At 40.8% G+C, this 15,167-nt stretch overlaps 1 protein-coding gene across 12 annotated transcripts in view; it reads right to left on the bottom strand.

The window, feature by feature from the left end:
* The window catches only part of BCAS3 (BCAS3 microtubule associated cell migration factor), a 292,321-nt gene that overhangs the window by 196,530 nt on the left and 80,624 nt on the right, over positions 1–15,167 (bottom strand). For all 12 annotated transcript variants that reach the window (XM_079325188.1, XM_079325189.1, XM_079325191.1 and 9 more), the window contains exon 16: positions 1,052–1,202. In XM_079325188.1, coding sequence (XP_079181314.1) covers positions 1,052–1,202 — 151 coding nt within the window. The remainder of the gene's footprint in view (positions 1–1,051; positions 1,203–15,167) is intronic.

The raw sequence follows: 15,167 nt of genomic DNA, 5'->3' as shown, positions 1-15,167 counted from the left end.
TACTGTTTCTTAAGTTCCATTTATCTGTGAATTACACAGGGAGAGAGGGAAAACCCGGGAGCTCTCGCCTGAAAAATAATTCCTGGTTCATGAAAACACAAGGGAAAATTCACCTCAAGAGCAGGGTTTGAGCAGGAAAGCACTGAAGCAAAGCAGGCAGTGCCTGTGTTTGCCAAAATGCAGGAAAAGGTTAGGAAGCTGTAGGACTCTCAGTTGTTTTGTCCAACCACATGCCACATGCTTGATCTACTTTTCTTAAAAATATAAAAGCTCTCTGAAAATTAATGGATCAATCAGATTTTAACTGGAAAATATTCAGGAATTCAAACAACCAGAAAAGGAGAGAGGAAAAATATAATCATCACCCTGCAGCTTTAACTGCAATAAAGGAATATTTAAAGTTTAGCAAGAGAAAAATGTCAGCTGCTGGATAGTATTAATTAATTTTAAATTGTTATGATTTATGAAGCTCATAAAATCTCATATATATTTAGAAGAACTTTTCCCAAGAAATACTTTGAAGTGTTTTATCATGGCACATGAGAAGTACCAAAGTGCAGCTGAGTCTGGAGAGGAAATCCACACATGAATTACCCAGTCCAGAACAGTGCAACAGAGGAAAAATAAGGTCAAGAAAACAGAGGGATTAAGTTTTGCCTTTCTGCTCAACCTGGCTTACTGTCTTTCCAGTTCTGATGGTCAAAAATCATTTCTGCTTGAAAAGGTTGGAAATCAAAATAAACAAACTTGGAAAAAAAAAAGTAAAACCATATTTTATTCTGATTGAATACAGCTCTGCTTATGTTTCATTCCAATTCCTGGTGTGAAAACATTTTCTGACCCACCCAAATAAATATTCCTGAATTTACAGAGGTTTGTTTTCACCTTGTATTTATTTATCTGATGTTTTCAGTTTCCTCTCCTCCCACCCTCCTTCTGCTGCTATTAAATGACACACTCTGAAATTCAAATAGAGAATAAAACTAATTCTCACTAATACCACAAATGATTTGCACACATATAAAGGCTCAGGAAGGTTGGTGCCACTTACCCTGTGCGTTTGGTGATGGTCCCTAATGTCATTGGCTGCTTGATTTGAGCAAGAGGCAACACCACAGTCAAACTTGGGAGAGGCAGGAGCCGAGGATTCCCAGGATTGTTGTTTGTGAAGTTGTTGTAAGTGTCCTGGCTGTTCAATTTACCTTGATGGGATAGAGGTGCAATAAAACACATTATTGGAATTTTTTCTTCATTTATCATTGCTATGTCTGCCCAAAATAAGATAAAAAAAGACACAAAAAACCATCAAAAAAACCACAAACAAGCTGTTGTTGTAATAAAACAAAAAAAAAATCTCGAAAATTAATCTTCATTTCAGATAAAGAATAAATTACAGTGGAAAAAGCAATTACTAATTATACAGATGAGGAAAAGGAAGGATTCTTTTCCATGCAAGGGAAATTATTGCTGCTGCTGCTGCTGCTGCTGCTTGCCTGGCAGTTTTGTTCACCAAAAAGTTTTCGAGTTCGATTTGAAGGACAAGCTCTGGATTCCAATTCTCTATTTAAAAAAAAAAAAAAAAAAAAATGGAGTATCTGGAAGGGAATTCTTTTCCTAAAGTACCACATACAGTGTTGGTAATTGGAAGTCCTGAAAAGGTCGCTTTTGTTGTCTCCACGGATAAAGACACGCAGAATAATCATCTGCAGAACTAAAGCTGGAGGGAAATATCAAGTAACTATGTCAAATAAAGCCACGCCAAACTAGATGTAAAAATCAAAAAAAGTATCAAAAAAGTAACAAATTTCATATTCATTCAAAAAGATGAAAATGAAACGCAGGTACTAAAAAAAAAAGGAAAGGGAAAACATAACAAAAAAGCCCTCAACAACCCTAAATTTAGCTGATTTCAAAGAGGTCTGTGCTGGATGGATGCCCAGTTTGGATACGCTTTCTTACTCGCTGTATCACTCTGTAGTCACAACCTTTCATTCTTCAGTTGGAAAAGGAAACTAGCTCCAAATTTCATGGACAGTAAAGAAAGAAATGTGAAGAAACCAAAGAAAGAAGTTAAACAAAAAAAGGGGCCAGTCTGTTTATAGCAGAATCAAAAGTACTTTAAATAGACAAGCAACCATGAATTAAAAGGTTTAGATCATTAACTTGTTTTTCTGTGTTCCTATAATGCTGTGAAACGCTGGCTTTGTTCTTAATCAAAAGGGAACCATATTGGGAATTAGGTTCCTAAACAACTGATGCATTCTACACAGATATTATACAAATCCCAGGCCAAATCCATACAATCTGCCTCAAGAGCAGCCACCTTTTTTCAAGGAAGAAAAACAGCACAGCAAAGGGTTTCTCACAGGAAGCTGCCTGAAAAGCTTTAATGGTACTTCAGATGGATTGAAAATAGGAAAAGGAAGGCGGAAAAATCTTAATGAATGTCTCATCATCCTAAAGACACTCAATGCTTCCTTCACCCTTCTTTTAATACTATATAACTGGGAGCTTGGGGGTTTTATTTGGGGTTTTTCTGCAAAGCCCCCAGACCTCTGTGTCTCAGAGAAGCACAATAACAGAAATGATGAAATTACAAAGTGTATTTTGTGATAAGTATCTGGCCTGAGCATCCATCAATACGTTTTAAGAGAAATAGCAAGGCTTTAATGAAGAACAAGCCTATTGAAGTTCCCAGAGAGCAGATTTCATTAACAGCAATTTTCCTGCACCAACTTGGAATACAAAGAAAAAGGAAAAGGAAAAAAAAACCCAGCTCAGTTTTAAACAAGACTGAGATGCAATTAATTTTTTTTTGAAAGATGAGTTTAATAATGCATTTTTGGTTCTTGCAGGAAGGCATATGGATAGTTTTGTGCATTATTGTCTAATTAGTCATTGCTCCTGCAGCCAAGGCCTCTCTGGAAGTGTTTCCCATATTTCCCTGGATCCCACAGGCACAGCAAACACCCATGGTATCAACTGGGGGGGCTCCAAATGTCTGAAATTTCTTTTCTTTCACTTGTTCAGAATCTAATGATTAACTCTGAACTACTGATCCAAGGGCTGGGCTGGAACAGCCCCTCTCCCTTCTCAAGGCACATTTCATGTCTCAGTGCCCTCTGCTCCAGCTGCATGTGGTTTTCCACATGCAAAGCCTTCAGCTGATTCAATGGAATATTTGAATGCAGAGAAATGAGGGATTTACAGATGTCCTCCCTACACAAGGATGAGCTGCTCTGCTTCTATACAAGTTGAGGACTCCCAGAGCAGTTAGAAAACTGCAGGATTATCTCATCCCTTCAGAGTTTTTTATTAATTGTAGGAATGACATCTTTAGAAATTCTTAGGCTCATACATATATAAGGAAACATAATTAAATTTTTTAAAAGTACTGAACAATTTAAAAAAATGAAAACATGTACAAGAGATTCTGAAAGAGATTAAAATATAAGATGATTCTTCTTTGAGAAAGAAACCAAAAAAAAACCATTCAGGAGGTCAAGCACTTAATTTGTAACTATGCATTTGGAAGTATAGCTAAATCTGATGTACACTAACCTCAATAAAAAATTAACTAAAGCAGACCTCATAACACACAGCACTTCACAGCACAAACACGATTAAAAAATTCTGCTGTGACAAATGGAAAAGCTGTAAATACCAAACATATGTCACAATAACCATTGCCTGCCAACCTGCATTTTCTGCTGCAACACTCAGTTGTTTAACTGCAAAAATTGTAATTAAAAGTGATACCAGTCAAAAATTAAAAGTTGGAATGCTACAAAGAGGAGAGAAATGATTTCTGACAGGAAAGTTGCTCTTGTAAATCTGACTGCAATAGTATTAAGATGGTGGGGATGATTAAGGCTAAAGAAAACCCCCCAGTTTTCTGGTATGTTGCTGTATCCATCCAGGAATCCCAAAAATTACCCTTCTGCTCCTCCAGCCCTTCCAAGCAGGAAACTCCTGCAGCAAACAGGAGTTGTGTGTGCACAGGGCAGTCAGATCAGGCCAAAAGAGCACAAAGAATGCAGTCAAGCATCAACATTATTTCTGCAGCTCAAGCAGTTGTTGATTCACTGTCAGAAGACAAGCAACAAACAAGCCAAAGCTGAAGTTGGGTAGAAATATCCAGTATTTTTCATCCAGCAGAATGCTGAACTCGAGTCACCTCCTGACACGTGGACAGTGCATTTAACTGTAATGGCTGGAGGCTGACACACAGATCTCATCCTACAGACTACTCCAGGAATGCTTTTATTGCAATCAATCATCACCATCACAATCCCATGGCAAACGTGTCCTCTCAAGGATCATTTCCAGTGGAGCATCCTGAGCAAGGAGGCACTTTGCTGTAATCACCCAGAGCCCTCAGCACCCCGTGCAAGGCATGGGGTCAAGGATTTGTCTTTCCATGGGCTGCCACAGAGGAAATTCTCTTATCAGAGCTGTGCATGGGATACATTAGAGCCAGTCTAGGCTGGTAAATCTCTTAATAATTTACTAAGGGACTTCCAAAATGTTGAGGATGCTCTGGCTCTGGAGTCTGACAAGTTTATTTGCAAGTGCAGTTTACATTGGGCCAACATTTGCCTACTGAGACACAGAAAACCCAATCCATTGGTTTTGGACTTGTTTGCTGCAAAACCACCATCATCTCATCCCCCAAAACCTGAGCCACTCTTTTCCAGACATTTCATTCCACCGACACTCAAAGGAGAAATGGATTAAGCTGAGGATAAAAGTGAAGAAAGCAAACAACAATGGGCTTTGTTGTCCAAGGGGGGAGCTGGATTCCCAAAACGACCATCACTGCCAGACTCAGGAAAAAAGGGAGGCCTGCAAGTGCCGGACAAAAGAAATCCCAGCAGGCAAAGAAAAAACAAATTAAAAGCACCATTATAAAATACAGATGCTATAAGGAAAATAAACTTCACAAGATTTAGTGGGTTTTGACAAAGCTGGACATCTGTGGAAAAGCCATCAGGAGCAGCTCCCAGGTATGGCCGGACAGGCTCGGGCCCCAGGGCAGCGCCTCCTCCTCAGCCCCTGGGCAGAGACACCCTCAGCTCTCCACACACCTCCAGTGTGGAATCTGTAAATTACTCTTTAGGCCTGAATATGAGATTCAAACATGTGATCAAACACACTTTTTAAAGTTTTCAAACTGTATTTTTGGATAAAAAAGGAAAGCTACATCAAGGAGAAAACATTCAAGACCTGCAAGTTTCTGCACTGTTCAAAAAGCAATCAATCAGCTGAAGGCAATTAATACAGCTGTGTGTCCTCTTCTGATCAGCTAAGAGCCTTGATGAATTCAGGCCAGATTTCAAATTGGTCAGCGTTTGAGGGGAGCACTTGAGGGCACTGCTGTCAGAAATCATCTCTGAGGAGAGAGGAGGAGAAACACTCTGATTTTTGGCACTACTACTGACACAATTATACACCCAAATGCAGCTTGGCAGGGACATTCCCCAGCCCCAAGGACTGTGTTCAGCAGCAACATGGTGTGACAAAAAGACTTCATAGGATCCTGAAAGAATGATGTGGATGAAGTCCCCATTACTCTGCTCTTTAGTCCATGCACAGTCCCACATTAATGCAACCAAATCACTTCTTATCTGATTTCAACCGAGTTTGAATCTATCAGTACCACAGATCCCATTTGTGCACAGAAATCGAACTCCTAAATCACAGCCCAGCTTAAAACCAAAACTACAGCCTCACACCTAAGGGATGCAAACTCCAACTTGTCAACAAACTGAAATGAAACCCTTCTAAATTTCAGCATGTGTTGGATAAGTCTCCAAGTACTGCAGGATTTGCTGTGGTGTAAACTGTCAGTGAACAAAGCAAAGAAGACTGGGCCCAGACAATTTTTTCTGGTAGGAAAGTAATGATCAGAAGGATTTTAGCTTCTCTCTACACTTAATTTGAAAAACTAAAGTGGTATCAAGCACCTCTCAGCCTTATAATAAAATGCTTCTATGTTGATTTTTTCCATTTTTCTTCCATTACTCCAATACAAAACCTTAGTAATGCAGTGTCATTAAAATTCAAACCCCACTTGATTAGCTTTTATATCTTCCAGTATTTAACAGACTCCATTTCAAAGGGTACCACGAAGTCTACTGACATTAACACTACATATAAACATCTATAATTTGGTAAATAAAAAGACAGTAACTCCGGGCTATGCAATCATGTGGAGGCCAAGCTACAGGAAAATGAACCATGTTTGGCCATTATTTCTGTTTACTGTAACACTGAGGATTCCTCAGCTAAACATTCCCTAATTGTATAATGCAAGGAAAATAAAATCCTTTCTAACTGGTAGGCAAAAAAAAAAAAAAAGGCAGGAAAAACAGAAGTGTCATGGATGTGGTGGTTTATTTTCCTTTGCTTTTTATTCAATACAAAAAGTTTCCCGGATGAGAATGGAAAGCTTCCCAGCTTCAGTTCCAAGACTTTCACCCTCGTTTCTGACCTTTCCTCAGACATGTTCCAGTGTAATCTGTAATCTACTAGAGTCGGAAGAGGAAACAGCAGCGCCCTGGTGAGAAACGCTGCCTGTGACCCCAGCACAGAACCCAGCGGAAGCAATGCTGGCTCACCCAGCCCTTGGAAGAGCCTGACAGACCAACTCAGTCCTGGCCCGGGAAACACACCCAGCACCACGAGCCCTAATTACTGCCAAAGGGGCCTTTTTCTCTCGTGTTTTGTTTTATTCAGTCCAACATGTGTTATCTTTCTTTGTAAAATGTTAGACGTTTTCCTAGAAAAAGTCAGGAAATGAATTATTTTAGTTAACGATCGACTCTCAATTAAAGTTACATTGCCATTTCCTTGAATTGTGTCCTATCAAATTTAAACTCATTTCACACCCTAACCCTCAATATTTCCAGTACAATTAGACCCATTAAAAGAGGAATATTATGTCTTAGCTACTGTACATACATCATGTAGCTACTCAGAGCTAAACCTATCACTATCTTGCTTCCATTGGAATGGATGGGAGAAAATAACACAACCGGTTGTTTTTGTAACATTTAAATCTGTTTGATATGGAACCTTTGGAAACACAGCTGCACTAAATCTCACGTCACCCTAAGAAAGCAGAGCTTGCTCTCTGTTTGCATCCAGGCAAGGCATGTGATGGTGACAGCTCCTAAGTCAGAGTGCTCTGCAGAGACACGCAAGCGCCAGCCCAAGTGCCTCGGTCACTGCTGGGACAGAGTCCCCTGCCCTCTCACCCGAGCTCCTTGAACTTCAGCAACATCCACTCAAAATCTGAACATGGCCTCATAACAGTCCCTTCCTCCTTCTGGAGCTCTTCTTCTATCTTCAGTTTCAGGAACTTTATCCCTCAGTTATGAAGTGTCCCACTCACTGATACCCAATAATCTCAGCAGAGAAGGAACTCCCATGACCCTTCACTGCCTGTGCCTCTACCTGACAAAGATGGATTTCCTTAGAAAACAACCCCTCCATCGCCACACACACACGTCTGGCATAATAATCATCCTCAGGACTTATTTAACTAAAAATACTGTTTGTGCAAGCCTCAAGCCCATGTATGGGCAAAACTCAAAATAAACCCAACCCAACTGGTTTGCCAGCTGTTGGTTCGGGCTTTGCGCAGGCAGCGCTTCAGCTGGGCTGCTCCAGATAGAGTTACCAGCCAAAACAGCCAAACTGGCCACCCTCTGCTGGGCCATCTCCAGCAAAGGCCAGGGCCCAGTCTGTTCTCTTTGAAACACATCTTGCACCTTCAGCTCTCCACAGATGGGAAAAGTGCAAGATTAGTTTTTTATAACTGCTATGGGTGTAGCTGCAGAATATGTTGCAAACCAGCATGAAGGAGCAGTGCCATCCTCCCCACCTAGCAGAGCTCTGGACTGGAGTTTGCAAACTCCTGAGAGGACAGGACTCTGAGCTCAGACTAACACTGCACTAATGAGGTTATCGTGCAGGCAGCCTCCGGGGCTGGGGAGAGGCTCTGCTGCTCCGATTTCTTGCACATGGGAATTTTGCAAACACTGTCTGCTGGTGAATGATGAAGCGCTTGAGAAAACAAGAATGCACTATTGCTGCCCCTTGTCGTGTCCATCCATCATAATTCAGATCAGCACAGATTTCAATTCAAAGCTTTCTTTCAGGGACAACTCTGAGACGCTTCAGCATTGTAAACTTTGGAAAAATTCGGTGTCTCAGACTTCTCTTCCAAATGATATAGAATAAAATTATCTTTATGAGCTTAATGGTTTTTGTATTGAGACAGCACAGTCAGAAAAACTGATCCACCAGTCTTAGAAACTGCAAAATGAACTGGGTTGGGAATTTTTGAAGGACATCTCTGTGTGCAAATGTGTTCGGTGAGGACACAGGGAAAGTTTAAAAGCTCTTAACCAAAGGGCTGAGCTTACTACAATTTATTTTGATTATAAACTAAATATTAATGCATCTGTGGTTTTTTTTTTATCCCTACCTTTCCACCTCTGCCTTACTTTCCTTGCAGTTGCAACCGTAAGAACAAATATTCTAGCATCTGAATTCAATCCGGGTTGAACACACGAGATTTATCCAAAGCTATGTGGGAAAAAAAAAAAAAGTGCCTTGAGAACCACTGCATTTGAGAACTTGATAATAATATCCATGGGTAATTATAATAAATGGCTTGTCTGAAACACCCATAGGATAGGAACTGAGGCAATCTGTCCCTCTTGCACCCACCACACACCCTGGGCAGCTCTGCTCTTTTACCCATGACCGCTGAGGATGTTTTCTGGCTCCGTGACAGCATCGTGACTCAGGTCATGAGAAGTGTCAAAGATGCATTTCCTTGAGATGGGAAAAAGCAACTGATTTTAACAGCCCACAAGGGCTAAGCAAAAAAGAATAAGCTCAATCAGCATATTTAAGGGTAAAGATAAACCTTTTAAAAGATAGAAGTATATTTTATTTCTAATCTTAATGCTTACGTTTCTTTCCATAAAGTGTTTACATTTTTCAGGCTACCAAAGATGCACAGTTGATTAAATGCCTTACTTAAGAATAATAAACTAGAAAAAAATAAAAGGGCAGCAAGGGCAACACCCATTTACTGTATAATCCATCACCTATCATATAGACAGGGAGCCTGATTCAGGCTGCAGACACGAGGGAGCAGCCCTGGATTCCCAGAATACTCACTGCCAGGGGAAGCAGAAGGTGTTTGGCCTTGAACTCAGCATGTCCATCAGATAAAATGATTGTTCCCACCATGTCTTGCCCCATTCCTTCCCCTCAATGGTTACTTACATGGAGCTTCACATGCTTTCACCTTCCCTCATGCCAAACCTCCCTTGTCATGCAACACCCTCCATACTTAAACCTCCTCCTTCAGCTGATACAGTCTCTTGAAAAACTCTAGATTCTACTTTCTCACCTTCTGATCCAACATATTACAGGCTTGTATCAGGTGAGCTAAACTCCTTTTTGTCATTTCACTGATGGCAGCTCCCTTGAACCACTCACATTCCATGACCCACCAACGAATATCTGGATTGCAATGTCCACTCTCCTGACCTAATTCCAGCCTTTCCCCTTTGTGCTTTGGCCATGAACCATGCAGAGAATCTTTCCTGTGTCACTCCTTCAGTGACCAGCTCTTTTCAGCTGGACTGTTACTCCAAATCTCAGTCCATGGCTTTTATGCTGATCACACTCATTTCAGCTGTACACAAGTGTACCTAACCCTCCGCACTGACACGCTGAGAAGATGTAAAGTTGAGCACGTTCCTTCTCATGGATCATTATTTATCAATTTAATATCATTATTTATCAATTTCCAATTGGCAACTGCACAACCCCATCAAAGCAACTGCATCAGCTGCAGGATGTTATTACTTCTTGCAGTGTACAAAAAGGAAATGCACTAGCCTGCCTTTTATGTACCTGGTTAGCTGGGAGATTTGTGGATGGAAAAACATGGGTTTACTGTAAACTAAGAGGGAGTGATCGAAGGAACAATTGAAATAACCATAGAATTACAAGCTGTCATTCATTAGGTCGTTTTCAGACAAACACTTAAAATTCCAGTTACCACTTCTTGGACTCCCTCAGTACCTGACTCTGACACATCAGCACTTGACCCTTTCAAAATTTCATTCCATTTGATGTTACCAAGACTGAAATCATCCATCTTGACAGGAAAACTTCAGTGGGACGTTCACATCTGTGGCAATCCCACTCCTCTCTGCCTTCCCCTTTCCCTTCCCCTCGTGATCCATCTCTGCCATCACGGTCTCCTGTGCACTGCTGATTATTTCCCCTCTGTCTGTCTACCCACAACCTTTCTGGAACAGTTTGCCCTGACCACTGCTACAGCATTTGCTGTGCTAAATCACTCACTGATAGATTTTTACACTCCCTATCTCCACAGCTGCAATTCCCTTCTGATGTCTGTCTCCTTCAATTTTCAATCTATCCAGAATATTTGAAAATTCTCCTTCAAATACCAACACAAACATGCCCCAGTCTTCGATCTATGCTGTTTACAAAAACCTGCTTTAGAAACACTTGATGTACAGACACGAACTTCCCTTGTGACAGAATTTATCAGTCTACTTCCCTACTTATCTGAAGGGAATGGATCTTTTCCTTCCACTTCAAAAACTATCCAAAATACACCACCCACTTCTTTCACTCCACTGATTCTCTACCCATTACCAAAAAAAAAAAAAAAAAAGGCAGCTAAACCCCAGCAAACATAGTAAGTTTCTGGCTGGTTCCCAAACTGGTGATTCCACCTCTTCCCACGTTTTCTCCCAGCCTTACACGAGGGGCCTTCCATCCCCAGCACTGGTACTGCTTCAGAAAGAATCATCACAAAATCACAGAATGGTCCCTAAAAGTCATTAGCAGAAAATTCCCATCGGGTAAATTAATTCTGGTTTTTTCCCCAGCTGCCTTAAAACCATGAAGATGAACTTCAGGTGAAGGCGCGAAGACACTCGATGCTCCGGGCAGCACAGAGAACGTGGAGGGTTTACATTTGCGAATAAATAAATATTTATAACCCCTATACGAGGCGGCTCGGTAGCCGTATCAGTGAAAAAGAGCAGGTTTTATCCTCTCCACCACCATTTGCGCGCGTTTCGGGCGCTCCACGCCGCGTCCCCCTCAGGGCCGGCCCCGCCTGAGGCGCCATGGCCGGGGGGAGGGCGCCCCCTGCAGGACGCGCCGCGCCCGGGCCGAAACCTCCGCCGAGAAATGCGGCTGCAAAAGGAATTACGAGAAATTGTTTCGAAATTATTCGATATACGCTTAAATTTAAAAAAAGAGCCGAGTGTGACGCGTTGCAGAAACACGAAAATGACGCGATAGGAATGTTAAAAGCACGTTAAACAACGCGGGCCGGTGCTGCGGCTCGCTCTGCTGTTTCCCCGCAAACTTGAGACGCTGCAAAGAGAAAAATTAAACTTAATGGAGAGTTTTCCAAGAAGCCTTTTCAGCTCGTGTTCACAGCGTTGCGCGAAGGAACTGCCCACCAGTGCTTTAAGTTATTATACAGTTAATTTTCTTTGAAACTATTTTTGTCTGCCTCTCTCTAAATAGGTGGTTTCTTAAGTGAGTGTTACTTAAAGGAAACCAATCTGTTTTTCAGGAAGGGCTGATGATGTCAGTCCTTTCAACTCTGCTTTCCCATAAGAATTCTTCTAGTAAAAGGAGTTTCACTCTGGGAAATAGTGAAAAGTAACGTGAAAATATGTAAAGCATCTCAGGCTGCATGTTTATCAAACTTCCAGTTTTATGCTCCGATTTTAATCACGTTGCAATTGTGACAAATGAAGGAAAAGCAAGAGAAAAGCTTTGGATTTTTAAACTTAAGAAAGATTTTGTAAATGTGCCATGCTAAAATATTTATAAAGCAATAAATACAAGCCTGAACATGCTGTATCAAGAACAACATGGTTTTTTCATAATTCTAAATTTATATACTCCCTCTCAGCACTGGTACTAAATCTGAAACAGAACCACGGCGTACTATGAACAGTTTTCTGGCTATTAAATAAATACTTCAATCCCCAATGAAATGCAAGGCAAATTCAGAGAGTATCATATTATTATGGAATATTTTTAGTAGGTGTGGATGTGTAGCTGTAGATCCAATGTTAACTTGCTGGATTATTATTTGTTCTAGTACTGGAAATTCCTGCAACCAGCAACAGAGAAAACTGAGTGAGCAGAGCTAGAGAGACTTTATTTCACTTATGGTAGAGCAAGAATTAATAACATTCTGTAAATTTTAACTTGCAGGATTAAAATAATTGGGGTTGTATGTAGTTTTTAACCTTCCAAGTAAAGCATTGCATTTTTACAGCTAAATGCTTTTTGCTATTCACATGTGGGTGTCCTGAAGAGAACAGGGAGAAGTTTGCATCAGCAAGGACACAGCTCTGCTTTAACTACTCATCCCTTAATCCTCACAGTGTACCTGTGAGACAGGTAAGGACCACAAACCCAATTTTATACAGGTAAAATGGTCACATAAAGCCAGATTTTACCCTACTGTTCACCCCAACAACCAACTGATGTAATAGTCTTATAATAGTAAAAGCCCATAAAAGGATCCCAACATAACTCAGATATTCCTCACAACACACTCTGGCAATCCAAGGGAATGACAAAAATACAGCTCTCTGCATTAAGAGACAGAACAGCCCAAACAAAATCTCTGTCGGCTATACAAGGTGCAAAGGAAATATCTCTTTATCATCCTCTATTTAACAGTTTACTCAATTCTGCTGGAAAGAACAAAGCCAAACAATGATTCATTTGGAAATGAAATCATCCCTACCCCCAGCAAAGGCTGACATTGTGTGGATAAACAGTCCTGGGGTGCTCCAACACAATGTAAATAGATTGCCTTGCTACTATATACACAGCAAACAGTTTCATTTTGAAACCAGGAGGGAAAAAAAAACGAGTGAGAAAAATACGACAGAGCCCGAGCTCTGAAAATATTTACAAGAATGAAAGCTAATCACAAGTTATTATCAATAAGTTACAATTGCTAAGCAAAAGGGAAGATAAGCCAGTGCAGTCTGCAATGCAAAAGGAATTGAGCAGAAAGATTAAAAGCAGTTTTTTTAATGTATGGTTTACTGAAAACTGGAAAATATGTCAGAGAAAAATCGTGATGATATGATTCCACACAGAAAAATCCTCCAGTTTGCCACGATCTCCTCTGAATCAGTCACTTAATCAACACCTTGTCCCAGAGCAATGGTGCTCTCCAGGACATGGTCCCTGGCTTTATTTCCATTTTAATCAGCTGCACTTAGAGGGGTGATTAAGGAACATAACAGTTATTCTTCTTGAAGAAAGCAACAAAATTAAAGTCATTCCACACTCGGGGAACACAGAGATTATTACTGTTGTCACACAGCAGAGAGCTGACAGACAAAATCAGCTGAATAAAACTCACCAAGGCTTGCAGAGCGAGTTAGAAATAAAGCAAAGAATTAAACCCAGAACTGCTCTTTTCTGTTTCTAGCACTCGTTTACACTTCTGTCACCAGACTGCCCTGACTCCTCCAAACAACAATAATTTAACATTATAATATGGTAAGGAGCTGTTACAATCTGAGTAAACACATCTTGCCTCACAAATTAAAATAATCATCGGTCTCTGGCTAATCCTGCTGCCCCACACACACACAGTTCCTCTGCTGAAAGTCACTCTGAACTTCAGGGGCTTTTTACAAGTTGATGATAAATGGCTTTTTATAAAAAAAGCTTAGAATAGGGTTCAATATCCTGCCTGCCTTCATCCAGGGGAACTGAAAGATTACTGAAATGAAAAAGCAGCAATAAAATTACAGAAAATATTACAGTATTTTTACAAATGGATTCTTTCAAACACAACTATTTTATCTTTTTTCCCTAATTTTTTTAAGACATCTGTGCTAACTCCTCTACACAATCCTCACAGATTTCTCATGGAAAACGTTCACATAAAGTTTTGCAAGTTACCAACACACAGTTACAGCACATGCCCAACTTCTGCACTGCAGAAGTGATGAGCACAAACTGTGTGAAGTCCTCCAGGAATCAAAGTCACCTTCCTGCCTTAATTCTCAGCACCCATGTGCAGACTTCCAGTGGAGCTGATTGTTTTAAACAGAGCCAATTTTCAAGCAGTCACAAATGCACTGAGATCTTGAAAGAAATCTGATTTATTATCTTTCAAGACAGACATTTGGAAACTGAAACCCCAGAACTCTTGAGGCACTCCCCTAAAAGCTGCTGCCTTTCTCTCAGTGAGTGGTCCATGCACATCTGTCTCCTACCTCCACCACTGAGCATCCTGAAACTGATTCTTCCTTTTAAAAAGTGTCAAATCTATTCAAAACTTCAAATGCACCTCAGACTACTGTAAAGGCAACAACTTACTGCCATTTCCCTTGACAGAAAATAGAATTGGCTGGGTGATAGTCACACAAATTGACAGTTCCTTCCTCTCCTCTCCATGATGTCCACAGTTAAAAGCAGCTGGATGTGCCATAGCAAACCTTTAGAGCACTCCCCAGCCTGTTTCAGGCTGAGCTGCTGAACAGAGATGAGAGGAAGTGAAATGGTAGATACACAACTGTCTCCAAAGAGGAAGAAAGTTCAGAGCACATTTTGGGTGCCTTCCAGTGGCTCCAGGCAGAAGAGGATGGTTCCAGAACAGCCATGCACAAACCTTTGTTCAGAGAAGTCCAAAGAAAAGCAAAAATAGAGAGGGTTGGTCTGAGACAAGTCTGGTTCCCTTAATAATCACCAAGTCATAAAACAGTTCCTTTGATTCAGAAATCCCACAAAGGTTCTCTCTATAGCAGAAAGCCCAGCACAAAGTTGGGCTTTCACAACAGCTCCTAATCCTACTCATAATTGGGGAAGAGGGACTGTTCCTGGCCATTTTTAATACTCTCAGACTGGAAAAGGGTGGCTACCCCAAACAAACTGCTTTTCAAACTTTCACTTCCATGGAACTTGTGACTTATTCTCAACAGAAAGGAGGCATAAGGATGCAGCAAGTCTTGAATGCAAACAAAGCAGCTTCTAGCACAGACCTCATGAAAGAGGAAGGCTGAAAGAAAAGACAAAACTGGAAAAGCTGTGACACTGATAAT

The sequence above is a fragment of the Erithacus rubecula genome (genome assembly GCF_903797595.1).
Source record: "Erithacus rubecula genome assembly, chromosome: 22".
Classification (NCBI taxonomy): Eukaryota; Metazoa; Chordata; class Aves; order Passeriformes; family Muscicapidae; genus Erithacus; species Erithacus rubecula.
The sequence above is the reverse complement of the archived record's forward strand: the minus strand, read 5'-3'. Positions and strand labels throughout refer to the sequence as shown.